We start from the raw sequence: 27,105 nt of genomic DNA, 5'->3' as shown, positions 1-27,105 counted from the left end.
ATTCATTTTACACCTAGAGCCTTGTTTCCTTGGTGAAACAGCCCCTTGTCATGTGGGTTGTCAAGGTATCTGACACCACTAATACGCTTAAGGGATCAACCATGAAAAACGGGCCTTCCCAGTACAACAGCAATTAAACCTGATCCATTCTCAACTCCCATCAGCTCTACCAGGTGATGCCCCCAGAAATGCTGTGATGCACGTGACCAATGTTCACAGGATGCGGAGCACAGCCACAAGACTGTAGAGGAAACTGGTGGGGGGTGGGGCGGTGATGAGGAGCACGTGTCAAGGTACCCAAGGCAGTTCTTTGGCAACAGTCGAAAGAAAACCTCAAGGCCAGGGATGTAAAACACATTAGGGTTGGAATTTTTATAGAACGTCAGACACGAACTCCAAGTATTCCAAAGGGCATTCAAGCGCGCCTGAGTCTAAGGACTTGCATGCTAAAGCAGCAGCCACTAGGCGGGCTCTCTCCTCCCCAAACCCCACTTCCACCTCACAGGCACTGCCCCTCCAGCCAGCTCAGGTGGGCTCTCCTCCCCCATCTCATTGGATTACCAGGAGTCTTGCTACACTACCTTAGTGTGGCACGTTAGCCTTCTATTCTAGCATTCCTGGCTTTCCGGGAGTGCTACTCAAGCAAAGGGACAAGGACAGATGCCCAGAGTTCAGTGATCAGAGTGATCCATTGGAGCTAGCACGCCCAGGGCCTGGGCCCTCACCTTGCAGCACCCTTCACTCCAGCCTGTGCCACACAGAGCCCCGCACAGGAGCAATACTCAGCCTCTCCTCGCCTGTAACCCGCAGGTAACATTCACCTCCGCACAGCTCTCATGGGTCTGGTGACTGGCAGCCAGGTAAACCCCAGCCAGGCGTCTGTGACTCCGCTCATCCACATAAATGACATTGAAGCAATAACCTTGAATTTGACTTAATTTATACACCTCCACATGCTTTAACCTTTCACTAATAACCTTTCTGACAACAGCCCTCACAATCAAGAAAGACTGGTACAGAACACACAGGAGAGGCTGGGGCAGTAGGTTTCAAAAACTCACTTTATTCCAATGTGAAATGAAGACGTGATGGTTTAAAAACAAGAAAAAGTTCTTGATCAGCTGTGGGGATGCCTCGATTGCTAGCTCACGCCCACTCCCTTTGAAACAAGGTGTTTGGACAGACCATACCCATAAGCAGCTACCCCCGGGCAGAGGCCTCCCCTGCAACAGCTCCCTCAAGCTCACAAGGGTGGCATCTCCAGGCCCCCCAGGGCTCCAACAGCAGGCACAGAAGCAGCACAGGCAGGCGAGAGAGGGAGCAGCCGGGGCCTGTGGGGGCCACCACCTTCCATGCTGTCCCCACTTGCCACACCAAGAGGTGCTCTCTGTTGAAGGTGCTTGTGTGGCAAGAATGAGGTAGGGGGCCGGGCTCCACAAACAAACGACAATCACTCCTGTACCTGGTAACTTACCCCCAGAATCCATGATTCAAGTCTGGATCCCCCAGGCCCTTGCCCTACCCACTCCCACTGTGCGTTAGGCAGCTCAGGTTAAAATGGTGAGAAGGATACATTCATACTGCAGCCCCCAAGGTATCCCCAGCTTAGGACCAGGGAGCAGGAGGCAGACAGGTGGGGGTTGGGCACAGGGGCCCACCCTGCCTCCCCCCACCCCAAGCACAGCCAGGCCAGACCCAACCACGATTAATAAAGCCACTGCAGCTCTCATCTTGCCACAGAGCTAAAGTGCACCCCCGCTCTCCAGCCCCCTGCCCCAGGGTTGACTCCCCATCCCAGGACACAGGAAAGCTCCCCTTTTTTTGGCTTCAAACCTGGGCTGCAAGCCAGGTTGGGCCCAGGGGTAGTGGCAGCAGAAGCAGCAGCCATGTCAAACATACAAATGACCTGAGAAATTGCATCTGCACGTCACCCATTCGGAACTGACTCGGGCTATGTACAGGTTAGGAAGGACGGATCAAGACGCTAACGGGCATGGACACACTCGCACACACCTGCTTGAGGATGGGGGTGCCTGAGGGGCACCCGCCCCCCAGCTGGGAACTGATGCCCACACACTCCATTCACGTGTCTTCAATTAGGCCTCTGCATCGGTATATTCATTGAACCAGTGCAAAAACATCTCTCGGGGGGGGGGGGGGGGGGCAGGCAGGCCAGGCCAGGGTCCCAGGAGGATGCTGGGGGTGGGGTTGGGGTTGGAAATGCGGAAGAAGAGGGACTTGCTTCCTCTCCCGATCTGCAGGGCGCGCCCCCCTCTCCTGGAGTCTGGATCATTGGGTAACGGGGCAGCTGACTGACTGTCCGTGTCTCTCTCTACCCCTGCAAGCTTAGGGAAGGAGGGTCCTTGGCCCCCTGGGGCTGGGAGGCCGCATCCTCTGGGGCCCCCGCTGGGTCAGGCTCGGTGGCCATGGGCTCTTCAGCCTTATCCCTGTTTTTGCTGGCTTCCTGGAGCTGGTGCCGCCGCGCCACCTCGGCTTTCAGATTCTCCAAGTCTTTTTGGCTGAGTAGAAGGATGGGGGTGAGGGTGGGTGTCAGAGCAGGCCTGCGCCCTCCGTCACCTCACTGGCTTTGCTTAAACTTAAACATGGGATGAGACCAGGCTCTGTGCTTTGTTCAGTGAGAGGCACGCACGGAACAAGTGCTTCCTTCCCTCCCGAGAGCAGAAAAGGCCCCTATGTGCTGGAAAAGTAAGAACTCCAAGCACTTGCTGGAGCCCTGAGTTAAGGCCTGGCTCCCTCTCAGCCTTTACACCCAGCCCAAACCTGCTGTCTCCTGTGCTTGTTCCCACAGCAGATCATGCACAGAAAACGAGAGCCAAAAGGCTGGGCAGCACACGGAAGGGCCGCTATGAACTCCCTAACTGCTGGCTGTCCAAACCCGTGCCCCAACCTGTGGGAGGGAGACAGGACCGAGGGGCTCACAAAGGCAGCACTGTTTGTAAGAGCCACACCAGAGCTCTGGGGGTTGGTTATAAGTCACAGACCTACACTGGGATAGCAGGAAGTCAGAGAAGGAAGGAAGCCACTTTTTACATACTGATCTGGAAGGAGTGCCAAGATACATTAAGTGAAGAAAAAACTACCAATATCTATGTATGTTTGCTACAATTTTGTATAAAAGGAAAAAAAAAAAAAAAAAAAAGGGAAAAAAAAGATTATAGCCCTGGCTGGTGTGGCTCAGCAGATTGAGCTCCGGCCTGCGAACTAAAGGGTCACTGGTTCGATTCCCAGTCAGGGCACATGCCTGGGTTGCAGGCCAGGTCCCCAGTGGGGGGGGGGGGGGGGGCGCGTGAGAGGCAACCACATATTGATGTTTCTCTCCCAATCTTTAAGATACAAAAGATTACAGTTATTTGCTCAATGATGCAGAGTATTTCCATAAGGATCCATCAGGAAGTTCTCATCTGTGGCTGTATTTCCCAATTTTGAGCCATGTCAATATATTAAATGTTTTAAAAACCAAAAAACTAAGGGCCAACTTCCAACTGGGAGTGGGGGACAGGTGGAGGAGGGGCCTCACCTGAGCGGAATGAAGAGGATGCCATTGATGACATTGAGCTGTTCCAAGACACTGGCCATGCTGGGGGCTGTGAACTGAGGGGTGGCAAGAAAGATAAGCCACAGTGTAAGGTCTGGGAGGTTAGGGAGGGGGGCGCCCAGCTCCATCCCAGACACACCTTAAGGGGCGGGATGTTGGCGCTGGGGCCGTTGCGGTAGATCTCGTTCATGGTGCGCTGCAGGGCCACAGCCTGCTGGGTCAGGCACTTGAGGTACTCGGAGCTCTCCTTGGTCTTCTCGTGGTCCTCGCCCAGCTGCCGGGGGTGAGAGCAGCACAGGCAGGAAGGGATCAGGGCTGCCCGCGTGCCCAGACCCAGGGGCAGCCCCCCACCCCCACCCCCCCGATCCCTGCCGCAGCTCACCTGGGTCTTGTAGATGGTGTAGCCTTCTTTCTCGTGCTGTAGGGCTGACCGGAACTCCGCTTTGCTCTCATAGACCCGGGCGACAAGGTGGTGGCTACAGGAAGTGTGGTGCAGGGGCGAAGGAAGGACATGAATAGACAGGGGCAGTGGGGGCCTGATGGGGCGGGTATGGGGGCTAATCTAGACCCTGCTCTGGAATCTACCCGAGAGGAACAAACAAGCCCAGGACTCAGAGAAGGAATGGAAAGTGACAGAAATTTCCTCAGCAGTCAGACCAAAGACAGAGCACTGGGTCCCGTGCCCACGCTCAATCCAAGTGCTTCCTGGGCCCTGTCCCTGTGGCCCTGGCTATTTGGGCCTAGGCCCCCCAGCTCCCTAGCCCAATGCAGCCTCACCTGAGGGCCACTTTGAGGGACTTGGGCCCGTGGTACTTGGTGCTGACAGCCAGCGCATTCTCCAGGAAGCGCAGCGAGAGGTCATACTCCATCACCCCATGCAGCACCAGCCCGATGTTGTTCTGGGGGCAGTCGGGAGGGCCCTGGTCAGCTCCCGCGCCCCTGGGGCTGAGGCTCGCCCCGCCACCCCTCCTCAGCACTCACGTCCAACAATGCCATCTCAGGGTGGTCTTCCCCAAACACGAGCAGCATGAGGTAGCGAGCGCGGTACAGCAGGCTCAGGGCCGTGGACAGCTGGCTGCTGGCGAAGCAGTACAGGGCCAGGTGCATCTGCAGGGGCAGCTGTGTTAGGCCAGAGCGGCCATGGGTTCACCCAGCTGTACAGCCCCCACCCCAACAGCCACTCACATATTCCTGGATGGTGTTGGGGTGCTCGATGCCCATCACTCGCTCACTCATCAGTACAGCCTTCTGTTGGTTACTGAGGGCCTGGAGAGGAGGGGGGCTGTCACCCTGGGGTGGGAGCCACCCTGCACCCAGCCTGCCTGACTCCAGACCCTCGAGTCCCCACAGTAGCTTGGCCTCAGTCCCCTCTGGCTGCACTTTCTGATTTTGCTTTACACAAAGGCAGCAGAGAAGGGGTCAGAGTTCAGCTGTGCGATGGTAGCAGTCTGTGCCCCACTGTGAGACTGCCCCACCCTTTAAAAGTGTGTCTGAAATCTTGTTGCCTCCTAACAAAATCTATGTAAATACACGCATACAAATCTAAAATTGTGCTGAAATTTAAAAACTAAAAGCAAAAGAAACCCGTACGCAAACAAAAGTCTCTATGACTGCAGGCAACCAGGGAGCCTCCTGCAGGCCCCAAACCTGCAACAGCCCCCTAGAGCCGGGGGCCGACCAGCAGGCCACAGACTAGCCAAGGACAACAGCAGGGGCGCTCCAAGCGGCTTCACAGAGTGTTTCCGAGGTACTGGGCACGGTGAGTCTGAGAACTTATCCCCCCAATGGCCCCATGAAGGGAGGCCCAGCCCTCACCCCACTCCATAGCAGCCCCCTGGGATGTCACTACCTAGTGGCGGAGATGGGGGAAGCCCAGGCAGAACAAGGGACTCCTGGGCCCCCTGGTCTCTCCATGTGCCCCTTGCCCCCCCCAACCCTGGGGAAGCAGCCTCTCCAGCCCCTCGGAGACAGAGGCTCCACTTCCTGCTGTGGGGCGGGGGCGGGGGAGACGGGGGAGAGAACGCTGCCCTGGCTCTCTCACTTGCCAGCTCCCAATGCCAGGCCAGGCCCAAGGCCTCTGCTGACACAGCCCCGCGGGTGCTCAAGGCCCACCTCGGCGTAGTCGCCCATGATGTAGTGGAGACGGGCCAGGAGGCGCAGGCAGGCACAGATCTCCACGTGCATGGCTCCATACACGTTGTTGAACAGGTTCAGGGCCTCATTGATGAGCTCGCAGCCCTCCTTCAGGAAGCCTGCAGGGCACCCCCAAGGGTGGCAAAGTCAGGGCCGGGCCAGGGAATCCCCCTCCCCCTGGCCACACCTAGCCACGCACCCTGCTGTACTTTGGCCTGTCCGCTCTGGAAAAAGTGGAAGGCGTCCGAGGCCTTGGGGTTGACGTGCTTGACCACGGGGAAGATGTTCAGCACATCCTCCTCAGTGAAGGCGGGTTTGTGGCGGCTGTCAAAGCTGTACTCCTTTAGTAGGACCTGGGGGATACCCAGAGGCTGCCTCAGCCCCAGGCTCCAATGGCCAGCACCTCCCAACCCGCCACCATGTGTGGAGAGTGAGCGCCCCAACACCGGCCCTGTGGACCTTGTGGGAGCCTGGGCACGGGAGGGACAGTCTGCCCCGTGCCTACCTGGACCCCGGTTTTGAGGGAGATCTCCCGCAGCAGTGTGATCTTCTGCAGGCCATACGTTTCCACAGCCTGGTCCACGGACTCACTGGGGAGAAGTGGCAGATGGGCCTCAGCAGCGCCTCTCTCATCTCTGCCCCTTCTCAACAACTGCCCCTCCACCCGAGTAGAGCCCAGGTGCCTTCTAGGCCACCTGCACCCTCTAGCCAGGACTTAACAACCCTCACCCCCACTTCCCCCAGAGAGCTCCACCACAGGTCTCCTCTCCCCTGGCTCCTGCCTGCCCCGTGGGCTGTCGGAGGTCCCCAGTGCCTGCCATGCCCCTCAAGTACCACTCGAGGCTGAAGTCAAAGTAGTTCTTGGCCTCCTGGCAGATGTTCTTCCACAGCTCCTGGGGGGTCATGACAGCCCAGGCGGTGTTATCTGCCGCTCCTGGAGGCCGGTTTCTCCTCCTCCTGTTCCTCTTCTTAGAGATTAGCTCATCGGCGGGTAGGTGGGCCACAGGGTTGGGGTAGGAGCTCAGGAAGCAGTTCAGGAAGTGACTGATGGCAGCCGAGAGGCCTGAGAGCTCAACTCCCTACGAGGGACGTTTGGACCAAAGTCACGAGGGCCCCTGGGCCCCAACCCAGGGCTCTCCCCTGGGTCCCTATGCTACCCGGCAGGGGAGGAGGCGGTGCTACCTGCAAGTACGTCTTGAAGATGTGCTTGGCAGAGCGGGTGATAAGCTCTCCGATGCCAATTTTCTACAACGATTCAAAGAGGGAAGTTGTGGTCAACCCAGGCCTCTGCCAGGCCCCACCGTTCACAGCCCACCTTGAGCACCACTCACGTAGATGTGGTCCAGCTGGTCTCGCGCCGGGCTCCGGAGCACCAGATCCAGCACCTTGCCCAGGTAGCGCATGTTGATGCCACGCTGGCGCATCACCTCGGACAGTGTGGCCCCGTCCATGGGCAGCACCACGTGGTCTGTGCAGTCCTTCACCTGTAGGCTGCAGCAGGTCAGGGCCCCCGCCCAGGCCCTCTGCCTCCTCCCACCCCAGGTCTCCCTTGGGGAGCTCACACTACCACGAGGCCCATCCAAGGGGAAGCAGGGGACAAAGACTGCAGCTCCCAGTCAGGAAGAGGGAAGGAGACAAAGGAGCAGCAAGGACATGACAATTTGTCCCCCAACCTTCTACACAAGCCAAGGAAACTGGGGGACTTCCAGGCCCACTTGATGGGGAAGCAGGGACGAGGGCACCTCACTGGTGATGAACCAGGAGAGCCCAACAGGCAGCACAGGCTCCCTTCTGACCAAGAGGGCCGGGCAGCCAGCACAGCAGGTTTGGCTCAAAGGGCGGAGAGGGGCGTACCACCTGACCATGGAGCTGTCTTAATAGGGAGCAAGCACCCGGCACCCATGGGGTCTAAGTATAAAGCTTGTGAGGGTGCAGAGGACAGAACCTCTCCCCTTTTCTCCCAGATGCCCCCCACCCCAGCACCTCTATCACACAGGGGCTCAGAGGACCAGCCCCCAGCCCACATGGAGGGCACAAGACAACAGAGCCTATGTCTGCGGCCTCCCTTGGTCTCTCCAGGTCAGTGGTCCCTCTGTACAACCAGGACAAGCACCCTGCCCTGTCCGCCTTGCAAGTCAGCAGGTCTAAGGAAGTCACTCCTGTGAAGGTCCCACAAGCCTCCGAGGTCCAGCCTGTACCAGTGCCCTCTGCGCAGCCCCCTCGGTGCAGCCCCGCCCCTGTGGCCCTGCCCTCACCAAGCCAGGGATTTGGCAGGAGAGCAGGAAGGCAGCAGCATCTTTCAGCAGCTGCTTCTGGTCCCGCACTTCCTCCTGGCAGGACTCAGGAAAGCGAACACCTGCGGGAGGGAGAGCAGAGGCTTGAGCCATGTGAAGAGGTGGAGGTAACAAGACAGATGGCATTGCTTAGGTGGGGGACCAGGCCCACCAGCATCGAGCCCCAAGATGACCCCACAGTGCTCTGCCCGCCCTGCTCTACCACCTGCCTGGTGAGAAGATGTCAGGGTTGAAGCGAACGTCGAAGGCCGTACTGCTGATGGAGCCCACTGCCTTGCACGCATTGCGAATCACCTCCCGGCTCCGTGGGTCTGCTGTGGAGACATGGCCCGCTGGGAGGCAGCCCCATTCCACTATTGGTGGGCCCACTGTCCTAAGTCTCCCCCCAGCTCCTTGCCAAGACGTCCATCTGCCTCTCTTCAACTGGGTCTTGAGCCACCAGTGGCAAGCACCAGCTGCCAGGACAGACCTGGGGCTCCCCCAGCACCCACAGCAGCCCCACCTGTCCCGTCATCTGAGGCGATGGTCTCTGCCAGCTCCTTCACTTTGGCCAGGCCACTGGCACCGCTGCCCTCCTCCTCACTTCCTGCCTCGGGTCCCAGAGGGTCTTCAGACTTGGACTCCAAAGAGGGTGGGCTGCCGTTTTCCAGTGAGGTGGGGGTTTCCACCTTGCTGGCTTTCTGCTGCATCAGCTGCAGGGCTGCTAACTTCATGAAGAGGAGGTACCTAGAGTGCAGCAGACGGGACCAGGACAGAGACAGGGACAAGAAAGGGCTGGCGGCAGCCTCGCTGGCATTCCTGCTGGTTACAAGGCCCAGAGCCTGACCCCAGGTTCCTGGCTGGCCAGGGTTAACAAACGTTGGGACTGGACACCCCGACAGCACAGGCCACATCCTACTCTATGTGCAAACATCGGTGCCCACGTGCACGTGCCAGCCTAGCACCTCTACCAGGGGGCAGCAGGTCCCAGCAAAAAGCGAGATCTTCCCAGATGGGAAGAGGACAACTGGGGTGGGGTGAGGGTCAGGGAGTGGGTCACCAAGCAGGCCAGGGCTCTGAAAATTGACAGGAACCCACTGGTACGGTGAGAAGAAGAACTATTTGTGGGGTGGGACATTTGATGTACCTGATCCTTAGGCACTAAATGCCAACAGCCTCGAAGCCCCATTCCCCCTCCCAGTCCCTGACACTGGAACCTTCAAAAACATCCTTGCAGATTTCTACACGCTCCTTAGGGGGCAGCACTGCTTCGGCTGAGAGCCACGGGTCTGAGCCCGATGTGGGCATGGGCAGGGCTAGAGCTGAGTCTGTAACGCCTGTGGCCAGGGCCAGCTCTTCTCCACTCCCAAAGCTACTCCATCAGGATCAGGCCCAGAAGCACCTTCCAGCAGGGGCAGCCTGGCCATGCTCCTCACCTATGCTCCACGAAGGCGTCCACCAGCTCCTGGCGCAGGCAGCACAGCTTGTGCCGGTGGTTGCGGGGGAAGCCGGCCCGGGTGCACTCCTCGGGCAGCTGCTCACCAGGCACAGGGAGGAAGTTGAGGTCAGGCGGGAAAGTGCGCAGCAGGTCAAGGATGTAGTGGCGCCCGTCGTTTCCGATGATGCCCTTGCACTCCACAGAGGAGCAAAGGTCCACCTCTTCATTGCGGTCATTGAGCACCCGGTGCCTCAGGATCTTGAGGGGCCGGCTCGTGCGTTCCAGCAGCTCCAGGTATCGCGGGTGCGACACCACTGTCTTGCCAAAGTCAATGGAACCATAGATGACACTCTGCTCCTGGTCCCGCTCCAGGATGCCAGGGATGATGGACTGGGCCGTGACACGGTAACCGCGGTAATCCACGACCACCGTTCCCAGCGTGTACAGCCCCTCCACGTCCACCGCATTATACGTGCGCACACCGTTCAGGTCATTGGCAGGTGCCACGTAGGCCGCCACATCCCCGCCGAAGTCCTTGTAGTGGTCGCGGACGTCAAAGCCCAGGCTGAAGAAGATGTTGTTCCAGATGAACATCTGCATCTTGGTCTCCTCGCTGGGGTTGATGGCCATCACGTTGCCATCGATGACCGCCATGGCTCCCCGCGTGGCTGCTGCCGTGAAGTCACTGTGTACCTGGGGGGAAAGGGGCCGAGGCTGGGAGGGCCAGGGAGGCCCCATCCACAAGCACGCCAGCTTTTGTCCCACTTGGCCAAGCTCACCCACATGGCAGAGGCAAGCAGGCTACCTCGGGGACTGAGGGCTCTGGCATCAGCTTCCTTATGTTCGGAAAAGGGCAAGAAAGCTTTTTTTTGAAAAAAAAAAAAAACACATCACTTAGAGAGAAGAGAGCTTAGTGACTAGCAAGCAGTGGAAGGGCTGGAACAGCTTTGGGACCCACCAATTCTGTGCCAGGTGAGCCCACACAGGTCCCCTCTTGGGCCTGTTTTCTCATCTGTAGAGTAGCAGCAACAGACAAGGTGCAGAGAGAGCAGAGGGCAGTGACTGGAGCCCCTGCACAGCCCCTGGCAAAGCCAGCAGCACCCGAAGCACTTAGATCTAACTCTTACCATTGCCATCTCTAGGCTGTAAGATTTTTAACTTAAATTTTTTTTTTGAAAGCACTATTTTTCCCTCAGGTCTCTTATCTTAGCAAAAGTACTAATAACATCACAGTTGGGGATTTGTGCCCAGGCGAGGACCCAATGGTAGTTAGTGAAGGACCGGCTTTCTGCCCTTCACCCACCCACACTGGAGGCAGGTCCCACTCCTGCCCATGGACCCCAGGCTCAGAGAGGCCAGAAAAAGGAGTCAGGGCAGTCTGCCAGGAGGCAGGGGCTAGCAGAACACACTGCAGGGCACCCTGTCAGCCTGTCCCGCTTTCCCGCCTGTCACCACAAAACCAGCCGATGGTGGCAGGCAGGTCTGAGGCTGCCAGTCAGGCATGAGGGGACAGGGGTACCTTGAATATGGCTCTTTCTCGAAGTAGCCGCTCCGGCAGATTCTTGCGGGGCAGTTCCCTCGTGGTCTGTAGCTCCTCGTTCCAGTCCCGGGTCTGCAAAGGGAACAACGGGGAGGGAGACACTGGCTCAGCCCATGCCCCACAACCTGCTCTGGGCAGCCCCTTCCTCCACCTCCCCACAGATGGCCCCAAAGGCTCTCAAGTGAACAAGACAGATGAGCAGACAGAGCTTCCAGGGAGGCACACAGAACCCAACCTGGCACCCACCAGGGGAGGGGAAGGGAGGTGACCAGAGAGGGCAAGGCCAGGCCGCAGGCACCTGTCCAGGAATGTGCTCCTCGTAGCCCAGCCTGGAGGTGTAGGCGTCCTCGGCGCGCACGCAGTCCATGGCATGCTCTGCCTGGGGGGCCGTCCAGCTGTACACCTGGAATGGGGTGGCAATCCTCTCGAACGGGTGGCGCTGGACCCTATGGCACCAGAGGAGGGGAGATGGGGCAGTCCGCCCAGCTCAGAACCCTGCCCTCCCCACAAGCTCCAGTGTCTCCCCGCCCCAGGACCTGCTGCTGGTGGGTCCCACAAAGCGTGCGGGCAGCTCTCCTAGAACTGCTATCTTAGGGCCTGGCTGACAGCTAGCTCCCTGAGGGAGGCTCTGGGGTGCTGGGCACAGCTTCTTAGGGCAGAAACACTCGAGTTCAGCCCTGGCTGCTGAGGCTCAGGAATGAGCGCTGGCCTGTGAACTAAAAGGTCGCCTGTTGGATTCCCAGTCAGAGCACATGCCTGGGTTGTGGGCCAGGTCCCCAGTTGGGGGTGTGTGAGAGGCAACCAATAGAAGTATCTCTCACACATCAATGTTTCTCTCCCTCTCTTTTCTCTTTCCCTTCCCCTCTCTAAAAATAAGTAGATAAAATCTTTTAAAAAAAGGAAAAAAGAAAGAAATGCTAGACTTCGGGCTGGCTGGTTCACCCCACCTCCTGGTGGCACATGAGACAAGGGGCAGAGATGAGGCAGAGGCGCTACCTTTTCTTCTGCAGCGCAGCGAAGTTTTTTTTGAAGGTCGGGCTGATCTGGTTGAGCAGCTCCACCAGGGAATGGCTGAGGAAGCGGGGGCTGGCAGGCTTGGGGTTGAAGTGATACGCTGTAGACCTGCAGAGAGGGTGGTCACTGGGCAGGGCACCCCAAGGGGCTGCCCACAGGCCCAGAAAGGGCTCGCACAAGGACTCACTGGTTCAGGTAAAAGCCCCGCGTGGACGCCGTGATGCTGACTTGCCGGTCCTCGGCTGTGATCACAAACAGGTACATGAGGTCCCCGTGCATCTTGCGGTTCCCAGGGGGTGGGTTCCAGCCACTCATGGTGAGCACTTTCAGGCACTGCAAGGGCTGCAGGAATGGCCCAGCGTGAGTGGATCAGGCCTCCTGGTACGGCGGTTCCAACCCCACCAGAGACCTATTCCCGGCTTTATTCAGGAATCCCACCTTCCAGTCGCGGTTCTGGGGCTGCAGGGGACACAATGGTCGCTCCCGGCTCCCTGGCAGAATGTACTCAGGCGGCGTGCAGTCAATGGGGTCCATCTCCAAGCCCTTCTTCCGCTTCCCGCTGTCTGAGGGACCCGAGGCTGGTGGTCAGCACAGGGCCACCCAGGGGCCACCATTTCCCCACCTAAACTGGCCCCGGGATGCGTGCCTCTGGTCCCACCCCCTACAGGTGAGATAGCCAGGCCCTTGGTGCTTTTGCTGGCCCCTGGCTAACTCGCTCCTGGCCCCTCTGCCCAGTCCTGGCCCCAATGCCTCCTTCACCTCCCAGGTCGCCATCGGTAAAGACGCTGAGGAAGGACAAGGAGTTGCAGTCCACCCCATTGAAGGCATCGGACGGGTCTAGGCTCTTGAGCAGGTCTCGGACATGGCGCACATGGATCCGGGCCTCGCGTACCGTGTACGGCTCTGGTGGGAGGGAATTGGCAGAGTGTTGCCAGGGCTCTGCTCCCTGCAACCACCCACCCGGAGTAGAGAAGTCTGGCATGGTACCACCATGGGTGGTCTTCATTTTTCCAGTGTAGGCTTCCATTTACAAATTCCATTATAAACACATGAGCTGGAGTTCTGGTTTTAACACACACACCTGCCTGCTGGTCAGCAGGGATCCTTGTTTGCAAAGAACCTTTTGCCAAAAGGCACAAGAAATGCCCATGGAAGTGCACACAGGCCCAGGGGAGCCCACACGGCCCCTGCTCTGTTCACGAGTGCCATGGGTGAGCAGGCCTGCCGGAACCGTGTGCTCTGGGCAGCCCTCGCCCAGGGTCGCCCGGAACCTATAAGACCACAATGCTGGGCCCCCAGGGTGTGTTCTGTGAAATGTTAATGAGGGCTCTGGTCAGGGAGGAGAGAGGTTCCATGATCAATCAACTTTGGACACAGTTGGATTACATTTTTTCCACATTTCTTCTTAATAAGCTGCCACCCCTGAAACCTTTGAGCCACTTCTCCCCAGGAGACCCAAGTTCACAGGTTTTGTTTTGCAACCAAACCAGCCTTACCACACCAGCTGATCAGTCCACACTGGGCCTGACTTCCCTACTCAAGGGTTGTGAAAGTTTAACTTCCTTAAGTGATGTAACTTTTTCTCTACAGAATTTCACTGGACCAATTTCAAGCCCCTGCCTGGTATTGTCTGTTTTAAGCCACTCTGATATTTAACCCATGAAGGGGCAAGGTGCGCAGGTGATAGCCTGAGAAGCAGACCCGTGCTCCCATGCTGCCTCTACAAGTCTGCCGCCACCCTGAGCCTCCACATGCTCATCGATGGCCAGCCAGGGTGGCGTGCCACCTGGCCCTGCCTCTCTGTGCCCTCCCTCAGCAGGCAGCCTGACTTCCAGACAAACCTTCCACCACACGTAGTGCTGAGCCCTCCTGCAGCCCCTCAACGCTGCGCAGCTCGGAAAAGTGGTCCAGCATGTTGCCGTCCAGGTGCAGAGAGAAGCAGGTGCGATGACATGTGTCTTCACGGTCCATGAGCACCTGGTGGATCTCCTGTACCATCTCCTGGGGGGATACCTGCCGGAGAGAAGGTCCCAACCACCCTGGTGAGGACACACTTCCCCCAGTCCAACGATGTGGGTTCTTAGAATCAATGCCCCAAATAACCAGTTTCCCACTTTCTGGCTTTTCAGTTCTAGGCCCTGTCCACACACACAAGCCCATGTGCAGCTGTGTGTGCGTGCGCAGTATACACACATCTGCAGGGCAGAGTCTGGCCCCGTTACCCTCAGGCCTAAACTATGAGCCAGGCCTGAGCACAGCAGCAGGAAACATAACAATGGTGGAAAGAAAACAGCAATTTTGCCTTCTCCCTTGCCCAATGTCAAGGTCCCCAGGGCACAAATGGCCTCCCCACTTCAAGAAGAGTTGCTCTGGGACCAAACCTGTGGGTACAGAAGACATAGGAAGGCACTGCCTGGTTCCCCTACGAGTTGCCAGTCTGCACGACCTCTGGGTGGGTTCTCCTCTCCCAATACCGCTCTCCTCTCAGGCAAATGGTAGCAACACAGCCAGAGAAACGCGACCTCCCTGAGTACACAGCAGAGGGCTGGGAGCCCTGGGACCCCAACACCACCCAGACGCTACCATACATTCCCAACAGGGCTGGCAATCCCTGCTGCCAGCTGTCCAATAGCAATGGGACAACGGCCTGAACCTGGACACACACACCCACCAGGCTGGCTGAGTGAGACTGGGCAAGGCAAAGGTAGGTTTCCAGCCTGTGATAAAGGGCCAGGATGAGCAAGGGCAAGGCTTGGCTTTCCACCCTCATCTTCCCAGAGCAGCCTGGACCTTGGGCCCCGCACTTCTCTCCCATCTCACCTGTAGGGAAAAGGGCTCAATCCCTGGGGCCAGGATCTTCACAGAAAAGCCCGTGTCCTGAATGACAATGACTTCCTGTCCAGTGGTCTCCTCTCCCGGCTCCGCCTCATCCAGCCCATTTTCCCGGGGTGGTTCGGTGGGCCCCTCTTCCTTCCTCAGGCTCTCTGGGCAGTCCCCATTCAGTAGCATGACTGCCGGCAGCTCTGTGGGCAACAAGGAAGGAACTCAGTAAGATGGACCTAGTTGGTCAGGTGGGGCATCCACCTCACCCACCAGGGTGGGCACATGCCCTGTAGGATAGCGCCTGCCTATTCCCCAGACTCCTCAGTCCCACCTCAGCCTGGGTACGCAACTTCCACTGCAGGCCACTGCCGGCCACTGCCAGAAGCCTTCCACATCCCAGGCCCGCCCGTCCCCCTCGCTCCTCAGTCTACCAGTCCGGCTTTCAGCTGAGCATAGTGTCCAAAACACTCTTCCCCAGAGTCACCAAAGCCTCCTTTTTTATTTTATTTTTTTTTATGCTCATCCGTGGATTTTTTTCCCCCATTGCTTTTAAAGAGATAGGAAAGGAGAGACAGAAACATAATAAATGCAAGAGAGAAGCATCAGTTGGTTGCCTTGTGTATGCACCTGGACTGGGGATCGAACCCACAACCTGGGTACATGCCCTGACTGGGAATCAAATCCACAACCCCTCAGTTACAGGACAACGCTTCAACCAACTGAGCCACGCCAGTCAGGGCACCAAAGCCACTCTGAGGGCCCAATCCAAGGATCTTCTCTGACCTTAACATGTCCAGTGTCTTGGCAACATCCCTCCCAGCATCACCAAAGACTCATCTTGTCAGCATGGAATTCATCTTCCTCCGCAAACCAGCCCTGCTTAATGAATACCAACACCCCAATCTAGCCACCCAACCTAAACTCCACTGGTCACAGGACTGGGGCTCTGTGGCCATGGCTCTAGTACAGGCCTCTTCCCCTGGTTCAAGAGCACTACTCAGAACCTTCTAATACTCCCTAATACTTCTAATGCTCACAAGGTCCAAGCTTCACAGGCCAGCACCCTTCGGCACCAGCCTTAAGTCCATTTCAGCTCCTACCAGCTCTCCCTGACAAAGAGTAGTTACACCAAACTACTCCAAAGCCTGAGAACAGGCCACACGTCTTCCTTCCCACCTGTGCTTTTGTTTACTCTGCCCCTGATATCACAGAATTCCATGCAGATTCTGGATTCCATCCAGAAACTTCTACTCATTCAACAAGACCTAAACGAAATAAACTCTCCTCTCTAAAGAATCACTGCCTCCCGGTGTCCCCAGAGCCAGGCTCGCCACCTCCGGAGCCTGTTCTGCAGCACTCCGGGTGGCATTCACACCAGCGCTCCATCTTCCTTCTTCCATCTCGCCCAGGCACAAAGGAAGACACTAAGTTAATGAATTAATTACTGTAAACACGTCATTAAGTCTAATATTTGTGGAAAGCACCCAACTCACATGCTTGGGGGGGGGGAGGTGACAAAACCTTCCAACCTTACCCAGGCACTAGGGGGACAAAGGAGAGCCTTGCCACCTGGGGAGAGGGGACCTCCCCGCAGAAACCCTCCAGCAAAACTCAGGCTGCCTGGATGCTCACTTGGCCCACTCCTTCCCACCCAGGGTCTGCCTGGCAGCCAGACTGGCCCCTTGCATGCCTGGGAGCTCCGGACAGGTCAGCTCACCCAGCTCTGACCATACAGCTATCCATACAGCTCATCCCCGTCCTGACCCCACCTCCTCTTCCTCACCCAACTGTTAGCAGTGGGGCTGCGGTGCACTTCCCCAGTGCTGTATGGGCCCTACCCCGACCCACAGAAACGGGGGGCAGGGCCCTTGGGAAAACAGATAAGCCCAGCACAGAAGGGCAAACCAGGGAGGCCACTCCCTCCTCCCTGGGTCCCCTTAACATAGTGATAAACAGGACTGCTAGGAACTCAGATACAGTCCCCTCCTCCTTCCTCCAAATTAGGATGTATGAGGCCCAGATAAGTTCAGAGCCCTGTCCAAGGTCAAGAGACAAGAGTGAACCCTGGATTCCTACACCACCATGCCACCACACTGCCCTCCACCCTGGCCACCATGAACCTTCAGTGACCATCATCATCCCGGTCCCCACCCCCAGCACATCTCTCCAGGCCAGAAGTGAAACTCCCGAGAACCACAAGGATGCACAAGGACCGCTCCTTCCAGGGCGTGCACAGTGCAGCCAGACCCAGGCCCCTAGTAAGTGAGCAGCCAGACCAAGCGGAGAACTTGGCTGACTCTGATGAAGCAGACAGGGACAGAAGGGCAGGGAGAAGGGCGGTGATTGGTTGTTTTCAAAAGGCAGAAAGAGGGATGGCAGAAGATATGAGGCACTTCCCCTAACTGGGTTTCTGAGAAATGCCTTGCAGGCTGGCAAGACCTGGGATGAGAAAAGACACAGGAAAGGGTCCCCACCCAATACAGAGCAGCACCTCTGAAGCCTGAGACCTCACAAGTGGGAAATCAGGGACCCGATCCAGACAGGTGGCCTGCACTCCCTGAGGGTGGGCTGGGGAGGACAGGGAGGAGGGCAGGGAAGACAAGGCAAGGGTGGCCACAGCTCCCACTCCCCTTCTGCAGCCCAGGGAGCCTGCCCAGAAGGCACCTGGCACCCGGTTCCCACCCCAGGGGGGTACCCAATCCCCTATCAGATTTCAAAGGAATCTGGCTGGTCCCAGGGGCTCCACTCCCCAGGACAGCCAGACCTACCCTTCCTCCTTTCTCTAAGGGCCCCTAAAAGTCTCTCTACCACTGCATTAAGGCCAAGTGATCTCCCTACAAGAGGCCGGCCACCTGGCTCACTGCCCCCACAGCCCACCTGGTATGGTCAGCAGCTGACCTCTCCCGGGCTCTGGAGTCTCTTGACCGCCATTGCAGCGAGGCAACCGGCTCTCCAGCTCAGGCCCAGTGCTGTCTGTGTCCCTCATTCCGGCCTCTGCCACTACCCTTGCCCCCATGCAGCTGGTCGGCCCAGGGCTGGAGCTCTGGCTGGCTTCGGGTTTCAGTGGGGCCAGGCCTGCCGGGGCGGCCACTGGAAGGGCACACTCCCCCTGCCTCGAATCCTGCTCAAGGTCGGCCAGAAGGACAGCTGTGGGCCAGGAGGCCCTGGTGGCTCCAGGACTCCAGGTAGACTTGCTACCAGCACTCACACCCGCCTCCCTGTGCCCCCCAGAAAGGGGGTCACTACTAACAAAGCTGTTAGGGGGGCAGGAGAACCCAGAGTTTGGGGTACCTGGGCACCTCAGGATCGAGGGCCCTGGGAACTGGCTGGCAGAGGCAGGGCCCAGCAAGGGGGTCCTCTCCTCAGCCCCAACCCCAGCGGGGGTGGGCAGGACCGCTTCAGCCAGCTGCCGGCAACAGCTGGTGCAGACCCAGACCCAGGCCATGAGGTGGCCACCCCTGTCTACCAGTTGCAGACGCTGAGCACCCTGTCTGCCTCCTGGGTCAAAGGGCTGGCTGGGACCTCTTCATGCTGTCCCCTGCAGGTGACCCTTCCTGAGAAGCCACTGGTTCTGATGGGAGGAGGGATGGGTCCCCAGTCTCCCAGAGAACAACTGCACCCGTGCCCCAGGCCTCCAGCTCCACCAAGAAGCTGGCAGGCTCTGCCTTCCCTTCCCAGCAGCCCCTGCTCTGCCAGGAGAACACCAAGTCTCTCCCCCGGGAGGGAAACAGAACTGGCAGCAAGAAGCCAAAGGCTGTTCAGCTGTGAAGAAGAAACATGTGGAGAAAGAACATGCCCAGCCTCGCCAGGGCGCCTTCCCAGGGCCTCTGACTTGTTGCCACGGCCCAGCCAGCGCCTCTCCGGCATCCATACTAACCAGGGTGGAGGCAGGGAGCCAGGCTCACTCCAGCCCCCTCCCCTCCAGTCCGGTCCTGTCCCAAGTGGCCCTGATGGCCCTGCATGGGCCAGGCCCTCAGCCTCTCCATAGCGCCCACCAAGGGTTCAGCCTGCATTCCCCAGACGTGGTGCTAAGGGCCAGGCCCTGGCAGAGCCCCTCTTGTCCTCCCCTCCTTGCCAAATACACCTTAGCCCTCTGGAGAAGGGAGTGGGGCAGGCGGCTGTCTCTGAGTGGTGGGGACACTCACCTCCATTCAGGGCACCACAAAGCTAATGCTCGTTCCAGGCCCAGCCCACAGCCATTTCCTCCATCAGCTGGGCCAGCCCATCTCACTTGATAAAACTGAGGTTCCAGATAGCTAGTAAGCAAGCTGCCCAAGGTCACAGAGGCAACAGGCAGCCAAGCCAAGTCAAAAACAAAAAGCAAAACAAAACAAAACAATCCCCAGGTCCGTGAGACGCCCAAGCTCCAGCATCTGAGGGCAACTCCCCCAGGGTGCGGCACCCACAGGGACATCCTTCCCCCTCCAGGTTCCAGGACTCTGCCTGGGAGGCAAATCTCTCTCCAGCCATAAGATCTCCCCCCCCCCAAGCTTCTGCACCCCTGGGCCTGCACCCCATCTTCTCATCACAGGGAGCATTCCTGAGTATGTGGGCATTAGGGAAAGAGAAAAAGGTGGTCTTCTGCAGAATGGGAAGGGGTCACCCAAACAGCACTGCATACATACACCCCTAGTCTTCACCAGCCAGATCAGAATGAAGAGATAAAGCACAGCCCTGCCCTGGGCTGGGAGCGCAGGGACCCCATGAACAGCAGAAAGCAGAGGGCAGAAAAGAAACTAGGCCATCTCAGGTGGCCTCTGTGTGCCTTCCCCAGCCTGGCATGGCCTCACTTGGTAGACGGTGCCAGGGCTGGGCCAGGCCCCGCCCCAGCCACGGCTTCCTAGCACGTGAGGCTCCAGCAGGAAGTAAGGCCTCAAAAGACACATCACCCATCCCAGGAGCTCGGGGCTTCAAGGGAAAGAGGTGGGGGCAGGCAAGCAGCCTATGGAAGACCCCAAGGATATGGGCACTTCTCTTCCCTCCTTCCAGTTCCCCCAGGCCAGAAGCAGGTCTGCAGGGCCTGGGGACAGTCCAAGGCTCCTCAAGCTACTCTACTCTGACCTACCAAGAGAAGAGCTGTGGGATCCTGCCAGGGAGCTCCTTTGAGCCCCCAAGCACCTCTCCAGTCTGCCAGCCCCTTCTCAGCTCTGGGCCCCAACTCCAAGGAGCCCTCCCCTAAGCAGAAGGAACTAGACACACCAACTGCGAACTTGAAAAACCTGCCTGTTCTCTTAACCCCTAAAAGCAGTTTTATTCCCAAGAAGGTATAACTCCTCTTCCCCCACCAAAGGCCCTGGTCACCTCCTCAAGGGAACCAGGGAGCCTTCCAAAGCTGGGTCCTGAAGCCAGAAGCCTGGGTAAGAGTCTGTGGTGGGTCTCCATTAATGCTGCCTCCTTCTCCGAATAGTCAGGCAGGCTGGAATTCAAGTCCTACCTATCTATACTAGCTTCCCAGAAACAGAAGGAGCCAATCAGTACTCCACCAATAGTATGTTCCCAGTTTCCCAAGGCGAACAGCTGTGCCTTTTCCCTGATGCAGGTTGTCCCAGACAGAGCCTCTCAGCATGTAGCTGAGGAGTCTCACTCAGACCCTCAGAGGAACCCTCCAACAGACTCCCCCTCCTCAGCCCTCACATCGGTGTATGATCCCAGCCAATGTGCCTGTCCCAGCTTCTTCCGGGATACGCAGAGCAGCCTTGGCATACTGGCCTTGAGCCGGAGATCCAAATACTCTCACAGCCAAATCACTGTGTGACCTTGGGCAAGTCGCTTCATCTCTTCAGGTCTCTTTGCTAGAGGGGAAGTCAGTCAGCCCCTCTTATCTGCCCCTCCATTCAGAGCCACCTGAGGGCAAAGCCTGCAAGGTTGGCGTCATCAGCATCTGTCCTTTAGCCCAAACTCTGCCTTGTCCAGGCAATCAGCAAAGCTGCCACGGTACCCATCCCCATCCCTTACCACAAGGTAAACTGGCTGTGACAAGTGGCAGGGTCAGAGAGCCTACCTGACACTGTTCTCATCCCAACTCACCACCAGAGACTGGGAAAGGAAACGAAGACAAGTCCTCCTGAGGAGAGTTGGGGGGGGAGTGGGAAACGTAGGTAGTTCTGCCCTCCCGCCACTACTCGGGGCAGAAAAGGACCACAGCCAATGCCTGAGGCTCTGAGTAAGCCCTGGAGCTGACAACTGACAGGCTGGGAAGAAGCTTCAACCTCAAAGCTGGACTCTGAGACATGATGGAAGGGAACAGAAGGCCCAGGAGAAGCGGAGAGAAGCAGGCCCCACCAGAGAGAGCGGCGGCCACTCCCAAAGCCAGGGCTACACAGTCCTCATGGGAGAGAGTCTCCACTCCACACTGACGACCTTTGCCTTAAAAGCTGCCATTGTGAGCCGACTCTCTTTTCGCAATAAGGCGGGTTAATGATCAAGTTCTGGCACAAACACCTCTTCCTGCCAAGGAGTTTGGCTTTGGCCCCACACACAGGCAGACCCTCTGGTCTGCCCAGCAAGCCAACCCCTAACCTGGCAGAGAGATCGGAGCCTGAAGACCTGGAGTTAAAGCCTTAACTCTGAGAATAAACCAGAGAAACCCCCTGACAATACTCATCCTAACTAGCGCTCTTCCCACAGACCAAGCCTGGAAGGTCCCAAGTGGAGCCTCGCTTGCAGGGCTGCAGTCGGGCACCGTAACGCTTGGGATCCTGACGTGAAGGAGCAAGTGTCAGTGACCCCAGCCCAGAGGGCTCCCCAGGACCCGGGCACAGAGGGGGTGGGGCCGCCGATTCTATCCATCTACGGCAGCGGCGCACCCCGAAACCGCGTGTGCACGCACGTGTCCCCGCGATCTGGCGCGCGTGTGCCTGCCGCCGCTGCCCTTCCCGGGACCCCACGTGCGAAGCCCCGGCCGGCCGCAGCCGGGGGCGACAGTGAAGGTGACCTTCAGGGTGGGGGCGGCCCGGTGGAAGGCCCAGCGAGATGCAACCCAGACCGGCGCGGAGAGAAGGCGGCGGTTCCCGCGGAACCCCGACCCAGCTCCCCCCTCTCGGCCCGGTACAGCCTACACCGCCAGACTCCCCGCTGCTCCCGGCCCAACTCACCGGCTGAGCCCGGCCGCCCCTTGCCACCAGCCTGTGAGCTAGGCTCCCGGGCGCTGTCGGCCGGGGCGGCCGCCGGCAACTCGTCCGTTTTGATGACCATGGCGGCGGGATCCGGCGTCCGGCTCAACTGTCCGTGCCGCCCGCCGCGCCACTAACCCAAGTGCCCTGCTCTCCGCGGCCGCTGCGGGAAGGACGGAGTCACCGGCCCACGTGGTGCGCGCTGTAACCTTTGACCTCACCGCCGCTCCCCTGCCCCGCCTCCGCGCCCGACCCGGCCCACGGTGGCCCGCGAGGGACAAAACGCGTCGCTCCTGCTTGGCCCGTCACCAATGCGGTGACTTTCCCCGAATGTCTTAAAGGGAACGTACACTGACTCAGAGAAGAGACAGGCTTCGGGCCCCCTGGAAGGGCGGGGCTTCAAGGAGACGTCCAGGCAGTTCCCTCCCAGTAGGGCGGGCACCTTGACCTTGAGTGAAGACTCTTCTAACACTGCCATTGCCAACCATCCCCTCCCCCAAAGGTTCTCTGCTACCAATTGCAAAACTGCCAAGTGACCACGCTGTCTCTAATCTGCGATGTTAGCGTGACCCGAAGCGCCTTCCTCTCCAAACTTGCCTTTTGCCGCCGAAGCGGTGGGGCTGGGATGCCCGGCTTTTTGAGGAGAGGGTGGAGGGCAGCCGAGGGTTTGGTCACTAGAGGCAGGTGGAGAATGGCAATTGGTATTGAAGTGTCAGAAATGGACCACTAAACTTTGTCCTGAGCTACAAAGGGATTCTTCCTGCCAGCGGCCTCGACAGCCCCACCAGATGATTTCTCATTTCCAGACTGGTACAGTCTCCCCATTTTCCAGTGGAGGAAGCAGGGACCAAGGTGGCACAGAGAGCAAGAAGTAGAGCTTGGTCCAACCAAATCCACAGCCTGGACACTAACAGTAGTTCATATTTTCAGATGTTTGAGGCTTGGTGCGGACTAAGATGTGAGGTCAGAGAACGATGCCTAGGTGACATTTACTTGGTCTTGCCAGTGAACTGACGCATTCCAGAAGCAGAGAGTGGGGAGGGTCTTTCATGCACAGGCCCAGGAAACCATTGGGAAGCACTTAAAGCATATTCCTGACATTTTCCAGGATCTAATGGGAAGTGGGGGGCTGAAGCTGCAGAGATGGACTGCGACAGGCCCTAGGGCCTCATAAAAACTGCAAAGAAAGGTGGACTTTGTCCTGGAGTACAGGTGGTGGGAAGGGGAGCTGGTGAAAAGCTTTGAACATTTAAGCAGGAGGAAGAAAAGGGAGAAATGCTCTGGTTGCTTGCTGTGTGGCATGTAAGGCAGACTGAGCTCCACTAGCAAGAGATGAATTAGGACTATTGCACAAGAAGCCTGGAAATAAGAGCAAGACCAAACTGCTGGGTGTTCATAAGAGGCAGGCAGCCAGGGTACTGCACGAACCTAACGCTGGATTTGATTGGAAATCTGCACCCTGCCACCTTTTCTCTTTTTGTAAACCTAAGCAAGTCTCTTGACTTTCACCCTGCTGAATCTCAGGTGCTTCCTCTGTCATAAAAAAAAAAAAAAATCCCTAGCTGCCTAGCCTCACTTAGCTATCGGGAAGAGATGGTGGTAGCTCTTGGAAGAGCTCAGTGCTACAGGAAGATCAGAGATAAACTGGATCCAGTCCCTGCCAGGAAAAGTTTCAATCTGGTGGATGCAGTGAGATGCACACAGCAACTTCATGTACAAGGCTGCAGAATAAAGGCCTTTAGAAAAGGCTGTAACGAATGGGCAGAGGAGGCAGTCTGGGAGGGCTTTTTAGAAGAGGCTGCTCTGAACTGAGCTTTGAAGGGTAAAAAAGATTCTAATGAGCAAGTCAGTGGAATCACATGAGCAGACACAGAAGGAGGGACAATAGGAACTTGTTCATTCATTTAGTTATTTATTTTTAAAAAGCATTTTAATTTTACTTATAATTTTGTAATAAATTCACATGGGTCAAACTTCATGAAGGATAAAATGTTATACGGTGCAATTTCACACCTGCCCCAGCCACCTAGTTTCCTTCCCCACACCACCAAGTTTATCAAGTTTTTAATATTCTTATAGAAATATTCTTTGCATACAAAAGTGTATGCGTGTGGCCCTGGCTGGGCAGCTCAGTTGGTTAGAGCATCATCCCAATACTCCAAGGCTGCAGGTTCCATTCCTGGTCAGGGCACACACAGGAATTGACCAGTGAGTGCATAAAGGAGGGAAACAACAAATCGATGTTTCTCTCTCTCTCTCTCTCGCTCCTTTCGTCCTTCCTCTCTCTCTTTCAAATCAATAAGAAAAGTGTATTTTCATATGCGTGTGTGTGTATATACATGTATGTATATCCCTTGAGTTACACTATGGTTACATACTGTATCTGCACTTCTTCACCCTGATTTGTTTTGTTAAAATTTTTTAATTGATTTTAGAGAGAAAGAAAAAGAGAGAAAGAGAGAGAGAGAGAGAGAGATCAATTTGTTGTTCCACTTATTTATGTATTCATTGATTTTTTTATGTGCCCTGACCAGGGATTGAACCCACAACATTAGCATAAGGGGATGATGCTCTAACCAACTGAGGTACCTGGCCAGGGGTCTACCTTGACTTTTTTTAATTTAATATATTCTGGAGATTGTTCCATATCAGTACACAAAGAGCTTTCTCATTCCATTTTTAAAAGTTTTTAAAAAAGACTTTTTAAATGATTTTATTTATTTATTTTTAGAGAGAGGGAAAGGGAGAGAGAAGACAGGGAGAGAAACATCAGTGTGTGGTTGCCTCTTGTGTGTCCCCAACTGGGGACCTGGCCCGCAACCCAGGCATGTGCCCTGACTGGGAATCGAACCAGCGACTTCTCGATTTGCAGGCTGACACTCAATCCACTGAGCCACACCAGCCCGGGCTTAATCAGTTTCTTGACTGACAGGCACTTAGTTTGTATTCATGAAACTCAAGGAATCTGGAAAATTGTACCAAGTCCAGTGTCGCTGAAATTGAAATGGGAAGCCTCCTCCATGTTGCTAACAGTACTCATAACCAGAAGCACAACAGAGTTTTAACACTGGGGGCAACAGGCTTGGGGATGGGGAGAAAGATACACATAAAAAGTCATCATCTGACCACTTTCTGTATGGGCAGGTGGTCCGACCTCTGATCACATGTTAAACAGGTTGTTTCTTGCTTTCAAGCTGCCTTCATCAATGTATTTTCATAATAGCAACTACTCCCACCACTTTCCCTGACTATTTCTACCATTGCCTATATATTGTGCTATGGTTAAGGTGACTATATAATTTATCATCCAAACCAGGACACTTTTGAGAGTGAAAGTGGCTACTATTAACAATGACATTGAATCAACAGGCACAAACTGAGACTGTCTTGGCCAAACTGGGATGTTTGGTTCTCAAGTGATGAGTCCAGCTGATAGACCCGGGAACTTCCTGAAGACAAGGACCACACCCTCTTTATCTGGGTATCCCCAGCATCTTCTCAGATGTACTATAGGTGTTTAATGCTCATTTGCTGATTGAATGGATGAGCGGGGTGTAGGGAGTGCCAAGCAATCCTTTTGAGGGCTCCACAGGATGCTGAGCTGGGTGGGGGCGCGTTTCTAGCAGCCCAGCCTTTCACCTTTGATCCCCATCGTTATTTATAATTATTGGGCTTTCTGCGCAGATATCCCCTTTGTGTACTGTATGCTTTGACCTTTGAATCCTAAGCTTCAGACCATTTTTATGACACCTGGCTGAGACCCACGAAGCTGAATTCTGGAAAGACACTGGCCTTCTTCCCCTGTCCTCCTTATGGTCAGGGACTGTGAGTGTCCACTGGTCAGCATGGGTACTGGTGACTAAGGGGTCCCAGAAGCCTTAGAACCTGTAACTTGACTTCCATGGGTCCTCTTCCCTTCCCTAGCAGGCTATTGTTACATAGTCCCCATCTGCAGGGCTGCCTGGGTGGTACTCCTGAGCTCCTCAGTTTCCCATCTTTAGGGCCCCTGGGTAAAGATGCTAAGAGGGAGGTTTATCGAGGCTTAGATCTAGCCTACATAATTAGCTTGCTTAAAGCCTCCCACCTCCCTAATTATTGTTATGATGAATGTACATGCTCAGCTGGGCATTCCTATTTCCCTCCACCTTTTCAGAATTCCCAACCATCTGGATAGCGGGAGGGAGCCCCCTACCTCACTGGCCTTACTCTAGGGACCTATAAGGAAGGAAATGCTCTACCTCCCTCACCCCCAAACCTGTGTGGGCAGAGCTGCCAGGAGGGGAGGGGTAAAAATCAGCAAGATGCCCTGGGCCTCAGTCTCCCCATCTGTGCAATGAGGTGGTTGTGTAGATGATCTCTGAGTTATCTGACGCTGACTTCGCACATCTTCACCACACACTGTGATACCGGCTGGGTGCCTCAGAGCACCTCCAGGGGTCTGTGGGGGCACCCGAAGGGCAATCCCTTCTCTCCCTTCCCTGTCTTCTCCCTTTTTAAAAAATTATACATGGGACCCCAAAGTCCTGGGCCAATGCTTATTATCCAGGGCTGGGCCTTCCCTGTTCTAGTTGCCCCAGGAGATAAAAGGCCAAGGACAAGTAGAGGCCTGGGCCTTACTTCCTGGGCTTGCTGCAGGTCTGGTTCCAGCCCATCCTGGGTTCACACCTGATCCCCAGAGGCTGGAGCAAGGAACTGAACTGAGAGCGGACAGGCCTGCCTGCCTGCCTGCTCCACCTGAACACACTGGGTATGTGACTTGAAGTCTAACCCCATCTCTGACTTCTTCACTATGTGACCTTGAGCAAGCGCCTTACCTTTTCTGTATGCCAGCTTCCCTGAGAGAATTGACTGGGGACAGATGTGGAAGCCATCCCATGTCCATGAAGTCAAATTTAGATACCATCGTGCCTATTAAATCCTTCTTAGTCCTGGCAGCTGGACGTGGTCACTGCCTCCCCAGAGCTTTGTGAATATTTTATTCAATGGATTTTATTGTTGGTGTCTTCTTGTTTTTCTTCCACTGATTGTTCTCACAGGACTCTTGAGGTTGGCAGGGTACTAAAACTCAACTCAAAATGGCTTTAAAAAGTGTGTCACAGCATGAGGAAACCAAGAGCAAATTACTAAATGCAATAGGATCCTGGGTAAGATACTGGAACAGAGAGAGGACCCTAGTGCAGAAACTGATGAAATTCAGATAAGGTCTGTGGTTTAGT

The 27,105-nt window shown here is 56.4% G+C and overlaps 1 protein-coding gene across 5 annotated transcripts; it reads right to left on the bottom strand.

The window, feature by feature from the left end:
• Positions 1–1,043: 1,043 nt before the first annotated feature.
• Positions 1,044–22,096, bottom strand: CLUH (clustered mitochondria homolog). 5 transcript variants are annotated; one of them, XM_053911036.1, is made up of 26 exons: positions 21,872–22,096; positions 14,775–14,977; positions 13,796–13,967; positions 12,714–12,857; positions 12,393–12,517; positions 12,142–12,296; positions 11,937–12,062; positions 11,239–11,386; positions 10,920–11,012; positions 9,399–10,093; positions 8,486–8,709; positions 8,193–8,297; positions 7,945–8,045; positions 7,021–7,173; positions 6,872–6,934; positions 6,524–6,768; positions 6,195–6,279; positions 5,889–6,042; positions 5,669–5,808; positions 4,742–4,822; positions 4,538–4,663; positions 4,334–4,455; positions 3,939–4,032; positions 3,696–3,830; positions 3,539–3,612; positions 1,044–2,519 (listed from the first exon to the last, which is right to left on the bottom strand). In XM_053911036.1, the coding sequence occupies exons 1-26, from the start codon at positions 21,969–21,971 to the stop codon at positions 2,333–2,335; spliced, it is 4,050 nt and encodes a 1,349-aa protein (XP_053767011.1). In that variant the 5' UTR covers positions 21,972–22,096; the 3' UTR covers positions 1,044–2,332. The 5 variants fall into 5 exon arrangements, with proteins under 5 accessions (XP_053767011.1, XP_053767012.1, XP_053767013.1 ...); XM_053911037.1 differs by having other exon boundaries at positions 8,193–8,294; XM_053911038.1 differs by lacking the exon at positions 21,872–22,096 and adding an exon at positions 18,923–18,941.
• Positions 22,097–27,105: the final 5,009 nt, after the last annotated feature.

This window comes from Desmodus rotundus, chromosome 9, assembly GCF_022682495.2.
Source record: "Desmodus rotundus isolate HL8 chromosome 9, HLdesRot8A.1, whole genome shotgun sequence".
In the NCBI taxonomy this organism is placed as follows: domain Eukaryota; kingdom Metazoa; phylum Chordata; class Mammalia; order Chiroptera; family Phyllostomidae; genus Desmodus; species Desmodus rotundus.
Note: the sequence above shows the minus strand (reverse complement) of the source record. Positions and strands in the feature narration are given on the sequence as shown.

Coding starts and splice junctions, on each gene's coding strand:
- CLUH (XM_024565046.4), bottom strand. CDS start 17,793: ATGGGGGCAAGGGTAGTGGCAGAGGCCGGAATGAGGGACACAGACAGC. Junction 11,013..11,238: donor AGGAGCACATTCCTGGACAG/GTGCCTGCGGCC, acceptor TTCCCTTTGCAG/ACCCGGGACTGGAACGAGGA. Junction 5,809..5,888: donor ACAGGCCAAAGTACAGCAGG/GTGCGTGGCTAG, acceptor GGTGCCCTGCAG/GCTTCCTGAAGGAGGGCTGC.